Genomic DNA, 16,627 nt, shown 5'->3' with positions numbered 1-16,627 from the left:
TTTCCCGCATCCAATTAGAAAAGTTTTTATATCGAACGAACACTTCCCGTTAAAAACACTTTTCATTACGTCAACAGATGACGCAATTCAATATTTATAGCAAGGCGAATGTGTTAAATCTGAAATCGGCCTATAGACCAAAATTTGAATTACGTTCTGGTACACGAGAACCAAATTACAACATAGTCCATGGAGCAGTGTAATACACATAATCATGCATAACTCGTAAACGCAAAATCGGAATTCACTGACATTCTGAAAATAAGCTTTTTTTGTGGATATCTACTGACAAATGAGGATGCTAGGATCACGAAATACTCCTTTAACTTAACGCATGTTGAGATTACTCTTACTCAATCAAAGGCGACACGCTACTTTAATTTAATTACCGAAGGGAAGACTAGGTATTGTTGGTCGAAGCAGCCAAAAAAAATCATTGAAAAATAACAACGTGATGTTTTGCAAAAGTTCATTCTACAAATCATATACTTTGAAAACTTGCTTGATTTATTGTTATTAATGAGTTATGGTCGTTTTACAAAAGTGTTGTTGTTTCAGCCCTCTTTACAACATAACTCAAGAGCCCCCCGACCTGCAAAAGTATATCTGTGATATTTGAATTTATAAGGATTTCTATTTGGTACATTTCACTGAATGTATTTTGCAACTAATTAAAACAATAATGCTCTTTTAAATGTTGCTCATGTAAAAGTAATGCAGTTTTTAATTATCGAGTATTATATAGCATTTTATTACTTACGTCTAACACGTCCTTCGATGGAAACAAAAGGATGACAACAACATTTATTGTCAAGAGTAGTAATAATAGTATTCAGTTCTTTGCTATGTTAACTTTTAAGCTGCTACTTTATACTCCATCGCGCTGGTAAAAGTGCGCTACATGGTTGGTCAAATACCAGTCGCTCATCGCTCAACGATGTAGTATAAATCAAAATATTGTAAGGCAATTTGTAGTGAACCCCACTTTTGGTCTAAGTTCCTTAGGGATTCAGTCAAGGTTAAAATGTATCCATGTAAATTCTGTTCTGTCTGTCATCAAAGTAACAGGTGTAAGTCAGTTCTTCTGTGGAGAACTGGCCAAGCCGGGCTTCCTGTTTAAAAGAGAGAAGGTGTAATGTCATAGCATTGCTCCACACACATTTTCTTTCACTCTCGTGACATTGTATATTGATGGAAACTTGGGAAGCTGGAATATCATCGGAACATCACACCCAAAACTCCCGAAGATCATGGTCAATAACTCAAAATTAATATCAGCGACATTGGACTTATTTCCCTTAACCGGCTCACATATAATAATAATTATTATTTTTCATTAAAAAGTTCGCCAAAGTTACTTTTAACAACTAATTTTATCTGAACAAAACAATGAATATGAATTTCCAGTTCCCCACCCACGTAAACTAGAAAGTTTAATTATTTAGTTTTATTAGATATCTACCTGTAGCCTATATTGTATGGTATTGAAACTAACTCTTGCGTAATCATTGGCAATTGTTTTATTTATCTATTTGGTTATCCTCTCATCCTGCCTTACCGGTATTATAATACATCCACTCTCTTTGAAATAATTATTTAATTAAATCAAGATGTCACGCGAGGTCTGTTTATGACGTTCTTTAAGCAGATTTAATAAAAACGGATTTTGTCAACATATATGGTAAAACAATAGAAATATTCAGGATTATCAGTCAGGTAAAAGTAACACATTTTGTAATGAACAAAATTTCTTTTGTTCTTTTCGTATAAATAGCCAGTTCCAATACCGCTTACTCACATTTTGTGAAATATTTTCACAACTGACAAAATATTTATTCCAGTTGATATCAAAAAACATAAGGAAAGGTATAGCGAGACAGGAAACAAGTTAAGGAGAGTTTGTGACTTCAACTTGGCGTAACAATGAAGTTTGTTTTCGCTTTGGCTCTTGTGGCCGTCTGCGTCATGCTCATGCATGCCAAACCCAACGTACAAGTTCAGAAACGTGCCGCAGATAGTGTACATCGTTTGCTGGTAAGTACTGATATCATTCAATTATTTTATTGTAATATGTTATTAAAATGTGTATAACTTAGTCATACAAATGTCGTAAATGTCTATTCTCTGTTAAGAGTTTTCTAGTCAAAATTGTAAAAATCACAATACATGATAACTAGAAAATCTCAAAATCATGTAGTCTAACAGACCACGGCTATTCTCGTATTGAAAAAGCTGGAATGGTGTTCCTGATATAGATACTATACTGCGCCATAAAACAATATCCGAACACTTAAAACGAAGTCCATTTCTTAAAGATATTAAAACTAAATTACAAAAGTAGTCAATGGGTAAATAATTTTGTTCTGCGTATTTTGATATCTCATTCGGGACGATATGACTTTATTTTCTTAACTTATAGCAATTTGAATAAAAACGAGAGCTTTTCAAAAGTGGCAAACAATTGCATTGACTTTTCCCTCCAAGCAAACAGATATTGATCGTGCAGCAGAGTGAGAGTTCATCCGTTAGGCATTGTAGAACCCGTAACAAAGGGTAGCAGAAACCGCATTGAAGGAAGAAATATCTTAATTTGTCACTTTTGAAACTCGACCATTTGTCATTCAAATGCTCATTGGCTTAGGAACGGGGGGCTTGTGGGGCTCAGCCCCCTCAATTATTTTTGGTGTGGGGGCAGCTGGAATACCTTTCAACCCCACCCCAACAATCCTAGATGAAGTTAAAAAAATTGTGATCAAATAGAGGGAAAATGGGTGTTTGTGACCTATATTTTGCTACTCAGGGTAGCCCACCAAAAGTTTTTCAATTTTCAGCCCTCCAAATGTTGAAAATCTTCCTAAGCCGATGATGAGTATAGCTTAGTGGAATAAAATCGCATAGTGCCGAATAAGGTATCAGAGTACGCAGAACAACATTCGCCATCCATCGACTACTTTATTATGCAATTTACATTTAGTGTCTTTAAGGGATCTCGAATAAGCGTTTATTGCGTTTCGACAGTATTTTTGTGGGACATGAGAGCACCTCAGACCTATCGAATTGCATTCTGAATACGAAGCATGTCTTTCTGATATCAAATAATTTTCATTTTTGAAAATCACAATATAATACAAATTTTATGACAAATGATAAAAATTTGATATTTTTCAAAATTTTGATATATAACAGTCCTCGAAGTAAATTATATAAATCTAATGATATATTCTTAAAGAATATGTAGCTGGGAGGAAAAGCCGACAGTCAATTGAAAATTTTGACCTTTCATATTGAAGATATGGATTTTTTCCCAAAAAGACCTAATTTTTTTTTGGTGTTTTGGGGGAAAAAATCCATATCTTCAATACGAAAGGTCAAAATTTTCAATTGATCGTCGGCTTTTCATCCCATATACATACACTTTAAGTATAAATCATCAGATTTATAAAGTTTACTTCGAGTACTGTTAAATATCAAAAATATCAATTTTAATGATTTGCCATAAAATGTGTATTAAATTGCGAATTCAAAAAATCAAAATTATTTGATATCAGAAGGACATTCTTCGTATTCAGAATGCGATTCGATATGTCTGATGTGCTCTAATGTCCCAAAATAAAATACTGTCCAAACGTTCATACCACAGCCCTTAAGACACGGCTTTTGTTGTAAGTGTTCGGATGCTTTTTGGCGCTGTATAATTATGTCTCTACACTTAAAGACCCATTCAGTGATCCCAGAACAAGTGTAAAAAAAATTCAAATTGTTTATAAATTGCTTAAAAGTGAAGGACAAGTCATTCAAATTGTCATTTGGTATTTTTGAAATGACAAATTTGACAAAAACGAATAAAACAGCAGTACTGACGAAGTTGAAGCCCCATTCAAATACATGTAGCTATTTTAGATACTGTCAGTATCTAAATTACAGATTCGTGCAAAATCTGCATTTTGATGATTTTTACGATCGTCCGGATGAGCAAATCACTGAATGGGCCTTTAATTATTACATGCAAGTGAGTATTTAGATTCATTTATGGTCAAAAGTCGAGTGACCACGATGACATGTTGTTTTGAGCAGGCCTGAACTGGTGGTCGTACGCCATTTAGCTTGTTTGGGTGGTCATGTTTCATTATTGTTTGGTTTACATTGTACATTTCTTCTAATTCATCCTTAAGCACTTTTTATATTGAAAAACAATTAAAATCTCAAATGTCTACTTTCATTTGACACTATAATAATTAATATTAATAAATTAATAAGTAAAATAATTACACGTTATGAAGTTAAAGCCTTAAGGTTACTACTATTCTTAACTGTTGCGATTTGGTAGTTCACAGCATCTTGCGAATGGTAGTGAGCTTTAGCAAAAAAATTGCATTGATCATTTCATAGCGAGTGTGTGGAATAATTCAAATATCACAGATATACTTTTGTAGGTCATGTGGCTCTTGAGTTATGTTGTAAAGAGGGCTGAAACAACAACACTTTTGTAAAACGACCATAACTCATTAATAACAATAAATCAAGCAAGTTTTCAAAGTATATCACGGTGTTATTTTTCAATAATATTGATTTATATGAAAATGATTTTTTTTTGGCTGCTTCGACCAACAATACCTAGTCTTCCCTTAAGTAATTAAATTAAAGTAGCGTGTCGCCTTTGATTGAGCATGTTGAGTAAGAGTAATCTCAACATGCGTTAAATTAAAGGAGTATTTCGTGATCCTAGCATCCTCTTTTTATGACATTTGTCAGTAGATATCCACCAAAAAAAAATTTGCGTTTACGAGTTATGCATGATTATGTGTATTACACTGCTCCATGGACTATGTTGTAATTTGGTTCTCGTGTACCAGAACGTAATTCAAATTTCACGATATTTTTGCTAAAAGAATTAATCTACAGAAATTTTTTGTACATAAACATTATGCAGCCAGAGGTTTCCAGTGGTATAAAAATTTCAACTTTTTTTTAAAAAGTGGGGGGTGATCACGAAATGCCCTTTAAAGTATATATTTAATACTGAATCATCCACTGCACGTGTTTGTATAAGTTTTTAAACGAAATTAAACAACTTTTGATTAAAAAAGCGTTCAATAGCGTTTCTTAGATTTAACTGATTACGAAGGATATGAGGTTGAATTTTTTGGTCGCAGTTTCACATTTTGAAACAGTGACATTAGTTGCAACAACTCGATTAGGCGATGAAAAAACCCTGCTCCTGCTCTACGGGTCCAATCGACTGCGTTTTGGGAATTTTTCGTTACCATGGTTACCTCTATAAATATTTTAGTCAAAGTGGACTTATTTTGATCGACAATTTTTTTTGGGGGGAGGGGGAAATCAGAAAACTTTGCAAAAACATTTCAGATTCTGGTATTTTTGTCATTGTCTTAGATGTGCTAACATAGCCTGCGAGTGGTTCAGCCGAAAGCCGTGTATTTAAGACAAAATAAGACATTTCACATGAATCTGTAATTTAGATACTGACAGTATCTAAATTAGCTACATCCCAGCAAACACAAAACGTTTTCGACATCATTCGCAAAAGGTTATAAAATGTTGTCAGAAAACGTTTATATGTCGGGTTATATAAATGGTATATTAAGAGTATAAAACGTTTTCTTAACCTTAAAAAACATTTTTTGATAATCTACTGCTCAGCAAACAAAAATGTTTTACAGAAAACGTTTAAATGTCGGGTTATATAAAGAGTATAAAAACGTTTTAATAACATTCTAAAAACATTCGTGAAAACTTGATACAAAACATTCTAAAAAAAATGTTATTTTGGGGTAAAAAAAATATTTTGCGAAAAATGTTTGCCCAAAATATTTTCAAAAACGTTTTAAAAACGTTTTCATGACCTTTACATAACCCGACATTTAAATGTTATTAAAGCGTTTTGAAAAAAGCATTTTAAGAACATTTCTGTGTTTGCTGGGTTTTAACATAATGTTATTTAAGTGTTGACAAAATATTTGGCAAAAAATGTTTGCCAAAATAGTTTACAATAACATTTTTGAAAACATTTTAAAAATATTGTTGTAGGGTGTTTTCATACAAAACGTTTTAAAACGTTTTACATGACCATAATATAACTTATTTAAAACGTTTTTAAAACGTTTTTGTGTTTGCTGGGATGTATTTGAATGGGGCTTCAACTTCATCAATACTGCTGTTTTCTTTCTTTTTTGCCAAATTTTAAGTACCAAATGACAATTTGAATGACTTATCCTTCATTTTAAGCAATTTATAAACAATTTTATAATTTTTGCACTTGCGCTGGGATCACTGAATGGGTCTTTAAGCGTCGGTCTCGCATTGTTTTATAACTGTAACATTTTAATTCTGTTATAGCCCTTTCGCTCCATCCTTTTATTATTTATCTATTAATCGGAAATCACGCATCATCCATATGCCAACTTAACCTGAATAATCATTACAATACGATGGGGTTTTTTTTCTTCTTTTTTAGAAACGAAATGATGGGAACTCCGACAATAATGTCAATGGTCATGGCCATGGCCAGGCAAGTATACTTTTTTCTCCTTCTTTTTCCGACAGTAATAAAAAAGGCCGATTTGTAACTTGTCGTCTATAAGTAGAACTATTGTCTTCATTAATTGAAATATGTACCTTAAGGGGGTACTAGACCCCTGACCAATTTTGTGCCTATTTTTGAATTTTTCTCAAAATTATAGCACATTGGTGACAAGTAAGATATGTATATTATAGGGCAAGGACTACAACTACTGTACTGAAAATTCAGCAACTCAAAGCAAGTAGTTATTGATTTATTGATCAAATATTGTTTTCCTCATTTTTGACTGTAACTCCACAACTATTGTCTGTGCTGAAATAAAATTTCCAGTGCAGTAGTTGTAGTCCTTGCCCCTATAATATACATATCTTACTTGTCCCCAGTGCGCTATAATTTTTGAGAAAAATGCAAAAATGGACACAAAATTGGGCAGGGGTGTAGTACCCCCTTAACCCTATGAGAACTACCTGCCGATTGGCTAAAATGAATATTTTGTCCAATTTTGAACCAATAAAGGAGGGTAATAATAAGATCATCTGCAAATGCAAGTTTGACCATAAATAGTTTAAAGCCTAGTCATAATTGGCAATTGAAATGCACATTTCAAGTTATCAACCAATCAGAAATGCTGTTAGATGACCAGTAGTGTCCAGGGGGTTAATCATGAAGTGCTATCCATAATTTTGTTGTGTGTATTTTAACTCCTCATTCGTCACAATGAAACTTTTATTCCCTCAAGTTATACCACTTTTAAAATGCTCTTTCTTCACTCAAATGGGTGTGAAAGTTGGGACAATAAATTCGCATTGTGCCGAATGATGGGTTCAAAATACGTATTTTTTTCCATCTTTTGACTACTTAAATCAAGATTTCATTTCGGTATTGAGCATGCCGAAGCGCACAAGTTTGATATTATTGCGTATTAATGTCGGATATAAATTAACGCAAATGAATTGTTTCCAAAAGCATAATCAAACGATTTATTTTTATTCTAAGATTAACATAAATTTTAGGATTAAAAAAAAGTGAAAGAATTAAAATAAACTTTGTAATTTAGAGAGTGGTAATATCGGATTTGGTATATTCATTTTTGGAAGTTATCAAACTGGTTTTGCTAACATAATCAACGCATAATGATTATTACCTACCTATCATTCATATTGCAGGCTGGAAATCCAAAGGCAGGGAAAGGCAGAAAACGATTGGATGAAAAGGCAGAAGACTATGGTGAAGTTTTGCATGAAGAAGAAACAAAAACAACGGGAGAGGTGTGTATAATATAAATGGGACTGTGGTCGGTATTCGTAATGAAAGGGTTTCTGTGTAACAACGATACATTAAAAAAACAAGTTTCACCTTATATTTCACTACCTTGGCTGTATGTCAAATATTGTCCCAAATGCGAGTAAATACAGTACCAGTACGAGTATGTCAAATTCTAGTCACTAGCGGGACACCCGCGCTTCGCGCGTGTCCCCGCTAGATGAGTAAATGGAAGCGTTCACTCAAACAGGAGGAATTACTGTACAGGTAGACTCATTGAAAATTCCTCATTCCTTCCGAATCATCTTGGTAATCTAGTAACCCCATCCCGTATCCTAAACCACAACCCCGTACCCGTAGGACCTATAATCCATCCAAAGTAGGCCTACCATTTTGTGTCCTTCTTTCTTTTCTTTTTCCCCTCCCGTACCCTTACGATATTTATGTCTTCGTAGGCCCGTGAATCCCGTTATCCCATTATCCCGTATCACCATAACCCCGTGCATAAGTTGGCTAAGCGCACGCGCGGCACCCGTGCGTGCAAGTCAAGCGGCACGGCGCGGTTTATGCTAGACATGTGGACGCGTTGGTTGGCATAGGCCATAAACAAACAATCACTTTATTATTGCCCGGAAAACTCACTTTTTACTGATTTTGAGGCCAATTCTTGACCGTTTTCAACCAAATAAAGTTTAAACACATTCCCGTATATTCCTTAGTCTCCCGTATTAATTTGGTGACATTTGGATCGAAACTGACGGAGCTTTTGCGTGGACACACATACAACATTCCCCTATTTATAGTAAGATTGTTCATTGAATTTACAACCGTATGTTAAAACAGGCAAACATGGTAACTTTCTGCACAAGATTTGCAATTTAAAGACAATTGTCCATTTCTCATTAAAATGAATCTAGTATATCATAATACTAATCATGGCGTGTCCGTCCGTCCGTCAGTCCGTCCGTCCGTCCGTCCGTACCTCTGTCCGCGCGCTATTGCGTGCGAGTTCTCGCGGTGCACTATCGCGTACTCGCGGTTCGCTGTCGCGGAGTATCATTGGGCGCGGGGTACAGTGCGCGCATCGGAAAGCATTACAGTGTGACTAACAGGTGCATCTCATCGGACCAATAGGCCTATTTCTCCCGATTGATTTCATTACTTTAGTAACGTCCTATATCCACGTCCAGTAGCAGAACAGGGCTTGGAAGAAGCGAATGATGGGTTTCCAGATTATGAGTAGGCCTACCTAACTACCGAAGTAGGCCTATACATCACAGCTACAAAACAAAGAGAGTTGTTATGTCAAGTTTGATCTTGATCATTGAGATACGCATTTCATAGTAGTTTAAAAGGTCAGGACGAGTATATTATGGGTAACGGGTGTTGTGTAATTAGAGATAGGCCTATCACGAAAACCGCCCGACCCGAGAACCGCGAAATCTAGTACAATTATAAGTGTGCTCTTTCATTTAATGACATAAAATTTGAAACATTTTGTACGGATCAATTGGCGTTTTGACTTTTAAAACCTACATCTTGGTCACAAATTTTGGTCTATAGGCCGATTTCAGATTTAACACATTCGCCTTGCTATGAATATTGAATTGCGTCATCTGTTGACGTAATGAAAATTGTTTTTAACGGGAAGTGTTCGTTCGATATAAAAACTTTTCTAATTGGATGAGGGAAACTATCGGGGTTTGACAAAACAGATCACAGATGCCGTATTTTTCTCTAGTCATCAGCTACAAGCTCACACATCTCTTATGATGCACTGCACTCAACCGTGTAGTGTAAACACAGACTGTGTAGAGACAATGCATTGCTAGACTCTCTGTGCTTGGATAAATTTGGGTATTCAGGTGCATCGAGGTGGTAACTGTGCATATATGCATTTATAAGGGTATCGTTTTAGTAGCCAAACCTTTCCATATGAAGAATATGTAACATTTCACGTAATACTTCACCGCGTTGGTTGAAGAATATCAGAATATTGACCCAACTTGAAAAAAAAAAAAAACAGGCTAAAGCAAGTAGACGAAATCCTGTCCAAAAACGTCAATGCAGACCTATATATCGTAAATAATTGTTTTGTGTGATGATTTTCGTATGATTATTTATTTTGGAAGTAACTGGTTTGTTAACATTGATGAGCGTATAATGAGTATAATATTCCTATCTTTCCTATTCAATCCTATTGCAGAATAAAGATGCAGAAAAAGAAGCAGAAGAGGAATTGGAGGAATTAGTGGAAGAGGAGCAAGAGGAGGAAAAGGGGGTGAGTTTGTTTGTTTAACAAGACTGGTCCTTAAAGACGACGACACTCATCAAGAAATTGTGGAAGATCTTGAAGAGAAATTGGATAAAGGCCTGAATGTCATCAAAGCACTCAGCAGAGTGATACCTAAACACCAATCCAAATTTGCCGGATTGTTCCAACAAGATGAGGATTATTATTATTTTATTATTTATTATCTTTACCCAGGGTATGCCCGAATCAGCTTAAAGCTGTTCTATAACCAGGATGAGGAAACTGACGAAGAAGATAATGCCGATTAAAGACTATACGAATCTTAATACACATTTAGATCATTCACAATTGTATAGGTTATTTAAAAACTATTTAATTAAATAAATATGTCAGCTACTCTTTCTCATTGTCATATACACGATATAGTTTTGGAGTACATGTCTATTTTGATCGTGACAATTTAAGCCATTTTAGTGTAAACTGAACATGTTGAAGTATAAATGATGAACGATAAAAAGCGTAAAATAAATATAATTACACTTAGTGTTTAAACTTACGTCATGTATGTTGGCCTGAAATGATGGCCGCATGAAAATAAAAAATAAACTTACCCCCTTCAGTAGTATCTGTTCTTAGTCTCTTGTAGTGAATCTTTCGATGACTCTTTAGATGATTGGCATGTTGGAATACACTACCACAAATCTCACATCGGAAAGCCTCTATTCCAACTCCATGTTGTTAATGCTTTCACAATGTTTTCTTCCTCCGGTTTATGAAAAGTGTAAGTGTCTTGATTCCGCAACCATTTTTAACTTTATCCAAGGTAATCTTTAGACCTTTCTTTCTGGCCACTGAGTAAAGTGATCTTACACTCCCATAACCGGCAGGATGACTAGCTTTTGTAGTAAACCTCATGCAAGTATTCTTTTACCTCTTTATCTTTTGTCATTCTGTCAAAGAATGGTTACCCTTATATTGTACATACAGTTTTAAATAATAAAGACACAAATAAGAAAAACAACTATAGACATTTCAATTTTGTTTTTTCATTTCATATATTTTAATTCATCTTTTTTTGCAACGTGATTTCAAAATATTATTTCACAAAGTTGTAAGGAAATATATGTAACACTGAAGTACAAACGAACAGCATTTGAAACTTAAAGCTTTCCAACTTGTGGGTGTACCGTCAGTATTTACCCAGCAAACACAAAAACGTTTTAAAAACGTTTTAAATAAGTTATATTTTGGCTTTTGGTTTAAGTAAAAACGTTTTAATAACATTAAAATGTCGGGTTATATAAAAGTCATGATAACGTTTTAAAACGTTTTGTATAAAAACACACTACAACAATATTTTTAAATGTTTTCAAAAATGTTATTGTAAACTATTTTTGCAAACATTTTTGCCAAATATTGTGTCAATACTTAAATAACATTAAATGTTAAAATATTTGAACCCCGCAATCACAGAAATGTTCTTAAAATGTTTTTTTCAAAACCTTTTAATAACATTTAAATGTCGGGTTATATAACGGTCATGAAAACGTTTTTAAAACGTTATTGAAAATATTTTGGTCGAACGTTTTTCGCAAAATATTTTTTCAGCCCCGAAATAACATTTTGTTTAGAATGTTTTGTATTAAGTTTTCAAGAATGTTTTTGGAATGTTATTAAAACGTTTTTATACCCTTCCCGACATTTAAACGTTTTCTGTAAAACATTTTTGTTTGCTGAGCAGTAGATTATCAAAAATGTTTTTAAGGTTATGAAAACGTTTTATACTCTTAATATACCCTTTATATAACCCGACATTTAAACGTTTTCTGACTACCTTTTATGACTTTTTGCGAATGATGTTGTAAACGTTTTGTGTTTGCTGGGATATTAGCACTGTCCAATCAACGTTCTGTTTTGATACGCCATTGCCTACGGATATAAGTATATCCCTTTTAAGATCATTGTCTTTAATCTTAGTACAAACGTCAAAAGTGCATACAAGCAAAGTCAAAGCTCTGTAAGACGTTTTCGTTGATCCATGGTGTTTTTCAGTAAAAAAGTTCTTCCATCAACGTTTTAAAACACTCGGCAGATACAAGATTTTTTCGATCAAATCCAAAGTTATTCTATAATCAGGATGTCCTATTATCGTCTTAATCTTTTCAGAAAAGCACTGTAACAGCTTGCAGTCAAAACATCCATATTCACAGTCAATTTCTAAATCTTGCGTGCAAATGTCTATCACTTTGTAAATCGTGCTTCCAGAGAACAAAGCTTCTTGGCTGACGAATCGGATGCGGTGACATAAAAATCTTCCAAGTTCTTCAAAGTCTTTTCCAAGTCTTGAAAATCTGTGTCCATCCAGCATTGTAAAAAATTCCTGAATGGTCCTCTCACAATCTATCACTCTATCATTGAGCCATAGGGTGTTACAGGTCTCGATGAATAGCAGATTCAAGTAATGTTTATTTACTGTGGATTCAGCTTCAATGTACAGCTCCAGTGCAAAAAGATCTCCTGAAGGCTCCAAACACATATGCTGGTCCTGGGAGGGGTGATCTATTATGCACCTGTTACACGTGTCTCCAAGGTGGACCTGTAGGCGAAAAGTATTTGGTCTATGTACAAATACTTCAGCAATTTTCGTACTTCTTCCACCTCCTTAGCTTTTTGCACTCCCTTGACTTCTTCCGTATAACGATGTGTTCTACTAGTTGCCATTCCTATATACACCGGTACATATGATTCTAAAATCGTGATGAGAGAAATTTCTGTTCTTCAGGATCGTTGGTGATAGTGACTTTACAAAAATTTGTTCGATCGTGTTATACGATTTTAAAGGCACACCCACCGGTTGCTTCAATTAATTTATTGATTTATTTTTAATTATTTCCATGGTTTTATTTTATTTTATTTGTATTTCATTTTATACATTTTGTTTTACCAGTTGACATGTTATAACTTGACATTACTTAATTGATATCCATAATTAGTTGTTAAAACTACCAGGTAAGGCTTAATTAACATGTACCCCAAGACTATACCAGTTTACCCTAATTACCCCAATTTCCCCTGAAGTATGGGACTCTGGGTGAATATGACTTCCTACCAACTACTAATCACTCTCCGAGTAAAGGTTCCATCGTCACTTCCATTTTTGGGGACAAATGTACCTAGTGTTGGGACTCTGAGTCATATCCGGTCACTATTTTGGAGACCAAAATTCTGGGGACAGATGCACGCTACCTCTACTGACAATGTTACTGTACTATCCAACTAACCAAAGCGAAAGAGACCCAGAAACACAAGAGTCTCCACCACAACCAGTTAAGGCAAGGGATGGCCTAAAATATGACACCATCACATATCCAATATATACACTGATAGATTATGCAAATCTTGAATCAATGGTGCATTACATACTTTAATATACACAGAGCATTTAGCCTAAACCAAAAATATGATTACGCAATCAGCATGCACAAATCTGGTAAATTATGCAACTACATGTTATTTAAAGTCACACATTATTTTACCCTGGCCTACTTTTACGCAAAGTGCACAATATCTGAACCATGCTCACAATCGCAATTATGACGCTTTTGGCGCACCATACTTTAGCCACAAAATGTCAATCAACATGATGAAATAGCTTAAAATCTCCATTTACACAAGGTTTGACTTTCTGTACACAAAATGTCATGACAATTTGCAACCATCTGTGCTGCTTGTTCTGCAAAAACATAATATTTTAACCCAATTTACTTTCCACAAGGTTTTGTCCCAATCCCTGCCAAACAATGATCTGAACTTGAACCCTGACCCAATTTCAGACATTTGAATTCTCAAAACAATGTTCAAAACAAATACAACCCAAAACATTGCTCAAAACACATCCCAATTTGGCAAACAATTTGTTTTACTCATCCCCCCCTCAACAAGCACAAATTGTTTGTTTACATTTAGATATGCATATCAAAATCATGAAATCACAAACTCACATTTAAAATATACACACAATGTCCATTATGTCGTCGCCTGTCGATCTTGCTTGTTTGTTGTTATCGCGAAGTGCACTTTCGAAGTAATTAAAATCCGACATTTTGCTGGCCAGCTTTTTTAATTGCGAAATGTCCATTGCAGAAATACATGCGATGGAAGAAAATGGCGTCTTCGCTAATCACTTGAATCGTCGTTAAAATACCATGTCCATTGCGTCATGTGCTGCCAAAACTCCATTGAGGAGATAACTCGAATCTAGGCGATAATATCCACTCAAATATAAAGGGAAAATGTGAATCTTTCTCCATTTCTCAGCATACTACGAAGTAAAATGTCGTCACAATTGAAACTCGTCAACTGGGTAAATTTGCATTGTCTATTTATTGCCGTCGATTTTGCTCGGTCTTTTACACACGAAAATATTGTCAGAGTAATTTCCATCTCTTCCAAACTCTCGTCTTACTCTTCCAGAAAAGCACACAAAGGTAATATAATATCTGTCTATTTGTTGAAATTGTCTTCTCTCGTCGTCTTCCACTCGCCTATCCATTCCGTCACACACATCACGGTCTGCACACAGTCGGTCTGTCCTCACATCACGAATCGGTCTCTTGGTCGTCCTGAATCAGTCTCACCTCACGGATCGGTCTGTTGGTCTGACAAGTTTCTCAAATCGCGCACGTCGAAACTACGCCAAAGTTTTGATCAGCTGACTTTCAACCAATCAGCGTCCTCGATTGCTAAATCTTCACAAAGGACTCACCACTTCCTGATCAACATCGCCTGTACGCGCTGAACACAATGCAGAACTTCTAAAAATAACATAAGTACTGTACATGAGCAGGGGTTGTACACAACATAAATACATTGATGTATGCCGCAAAACACATGATTATTTGGCTTGTTAAATAGTGAAAAACACGCTATTTATAGGGGGAAATCCCGTTACAATGGCAATTGCGCGCGCATTTAAGCCATAAACTTATTCTGTCGCCAAAAGGTCCTGGATTCATTATTATGTCAAGAACGTTTTTCCAACCCCATCCCCCAATGTCAAAACGAAATCTACGCCACTGCACCTTACAGCCAATACAAATACTTCATTGTCTAAATTGAAATAATGATTTGACTTTTTTTCGATACTGCTCCAAATGCAATACATATATGAATGGATTAATAGCGCAATTTAGAATTGCCATGCTGTTAGCGAAATGATACTCTGCTGTTCCAAAATGACGATAACCACCACAATTGTACTGAAGGATTAAAATCTGATTGGTAGACCAGCAGCACACGTACGCAAGGAAAACGAAAATGAATGTCCGAGTTACCTTCTGGCTTCGACTTTGCTCAGTTGATTTCCGTATTTTTTCCTGTTTGAAGTCGTCAATGTTTAGATCTGCTCGGGTTTCTGATACAGGTGCTGCCGATACGCTTGATAAATCATGCGTTGAAACCGTCTGAGAAACGGAAGATACTGCCGACGAACCGGCGTATTTGTTGCGCAGAATGTTATCTGAATCGTACTTTCGTAGTTTGAAACTAATGCGTATGAAAAAGAAAGCCATTAAGTTACAGGGAATGAAGAATTCCCAAAGGAAGAGAAAAATAGACAAATTACGTCGTGTGATTGGAGATGGACGAATCCACACGCATTTCCCGTCGATGTAGTGCGCGCCATGCAAAGAATACACGATTTGCATGACCGGCCCCAAAACCCAAGCAGTCGCACCTAAAATATATGTTTTCTTTTGCGAGAAATTTATACGGTACCAGAAAGGATGGAATACCGTAATGTATCTTTCAATAGAGATGGCGACAAGATTATAGCTTGAAGCGGCAAAAAGTCCAAAAAGAAGCATTTGGTAAGCGTAAAACATACAATAGAGCTGTCCAAGTGTAGGGTGCTGATGTGGAGGATCAGGTTCGGTTTGGATTTCAGTAGTGATCGTATCGGCTATAATGAGTATTGACGCGAATAAGTCAATCGTTGATTGTGATCTAATGAGAAACTTCACTTTTTGGGATTGCATTTGGCTGACGAACAGACATACAAACAAGTTGCCTATTGCACCAAAGATGCCAATTGCTAGCTTGACACCTATGAGGATCCACTCCGCAGTACTATGTCCCTCATTGGCCTCGGACGCCTCGGAGACCATTTGCTCTGTCGATGTTTGATTGGGAAAATCTTCTGTCCATGGTGACGACATTATGGACGACCTTTAACGTTTTCAATGAAAAAGTAATAACCTGCAGGGACAAATAAAACATCAGAAAGAGTCCATCACTTTAATGTTGGCAATACAGAGCATAATGGTGAAAACAATAGAAATTTACGCCAAAAAAGTTTCAACATACAGTTTTACTAAAAATTGCATCATCTACTTGGAATATTACATCAATCAATAATTGTAATTAGATGACAGGTGAACCACAATAATAACATCTTTGTTGCCTATGGATGGTAGCAAAACATGTGATCGACCCACTAAAAATACTGCAGAAGAGTATTATAGTAGATCGGTACAACAGTGGCGTAGCCAGTGCCCTCCACCCAGCCCCTG

The 16,627-nt window shown here is 35.5% G+C and overlaps 1 protein-coding gene across 1 annotated transcript; it reads left to right on the top strand.

Annotated features, from left to right (window-relative positions):
- Positions 1-1,812: 1,812 nt before the first annotated feature.
- Positions 1,813-11,079, top strand: LOC140137852 (uncharacterized). Its single transcript, XM_072159651.1, has 5 exons — positions 1,813-2,034; positions 6,476-6,529; positions 7,708-7,809; positions 10,011-10,085; positions 10,293-11,079. Exons 1-5 carry the CDS (start codon positions 1,924-1,926, stop codon positions 10,311-10,313), a joined length of 363 nt encoding a protein of 120 aa, XP_072015752.1. The 5' UTR covers positions 1,813-1,923; the 3' UTR covers positions 10,314-11,079.
- The last annotated feature ends 5,548 nt before the right edge of the window (positions 11,080-16,627 follow it).

Source organism: Amphiura filiformis, chromosome 17 (assembly GCF_039555335.1).
Source record: "Amphiura filiformis chromosome 17, Afil_fr2py, whole genome shotgun sequence".
Taxonomy (NCBI): Eukaryota; Metazoa; Echinodermata; class Ophiuroidea; order Amphilepidida; family Amphiuridae; genus Amphiura; species Amphiura filiformis.
This window is presented reverse-complemented; position numbering and strand designations above follow the sequence as displayed.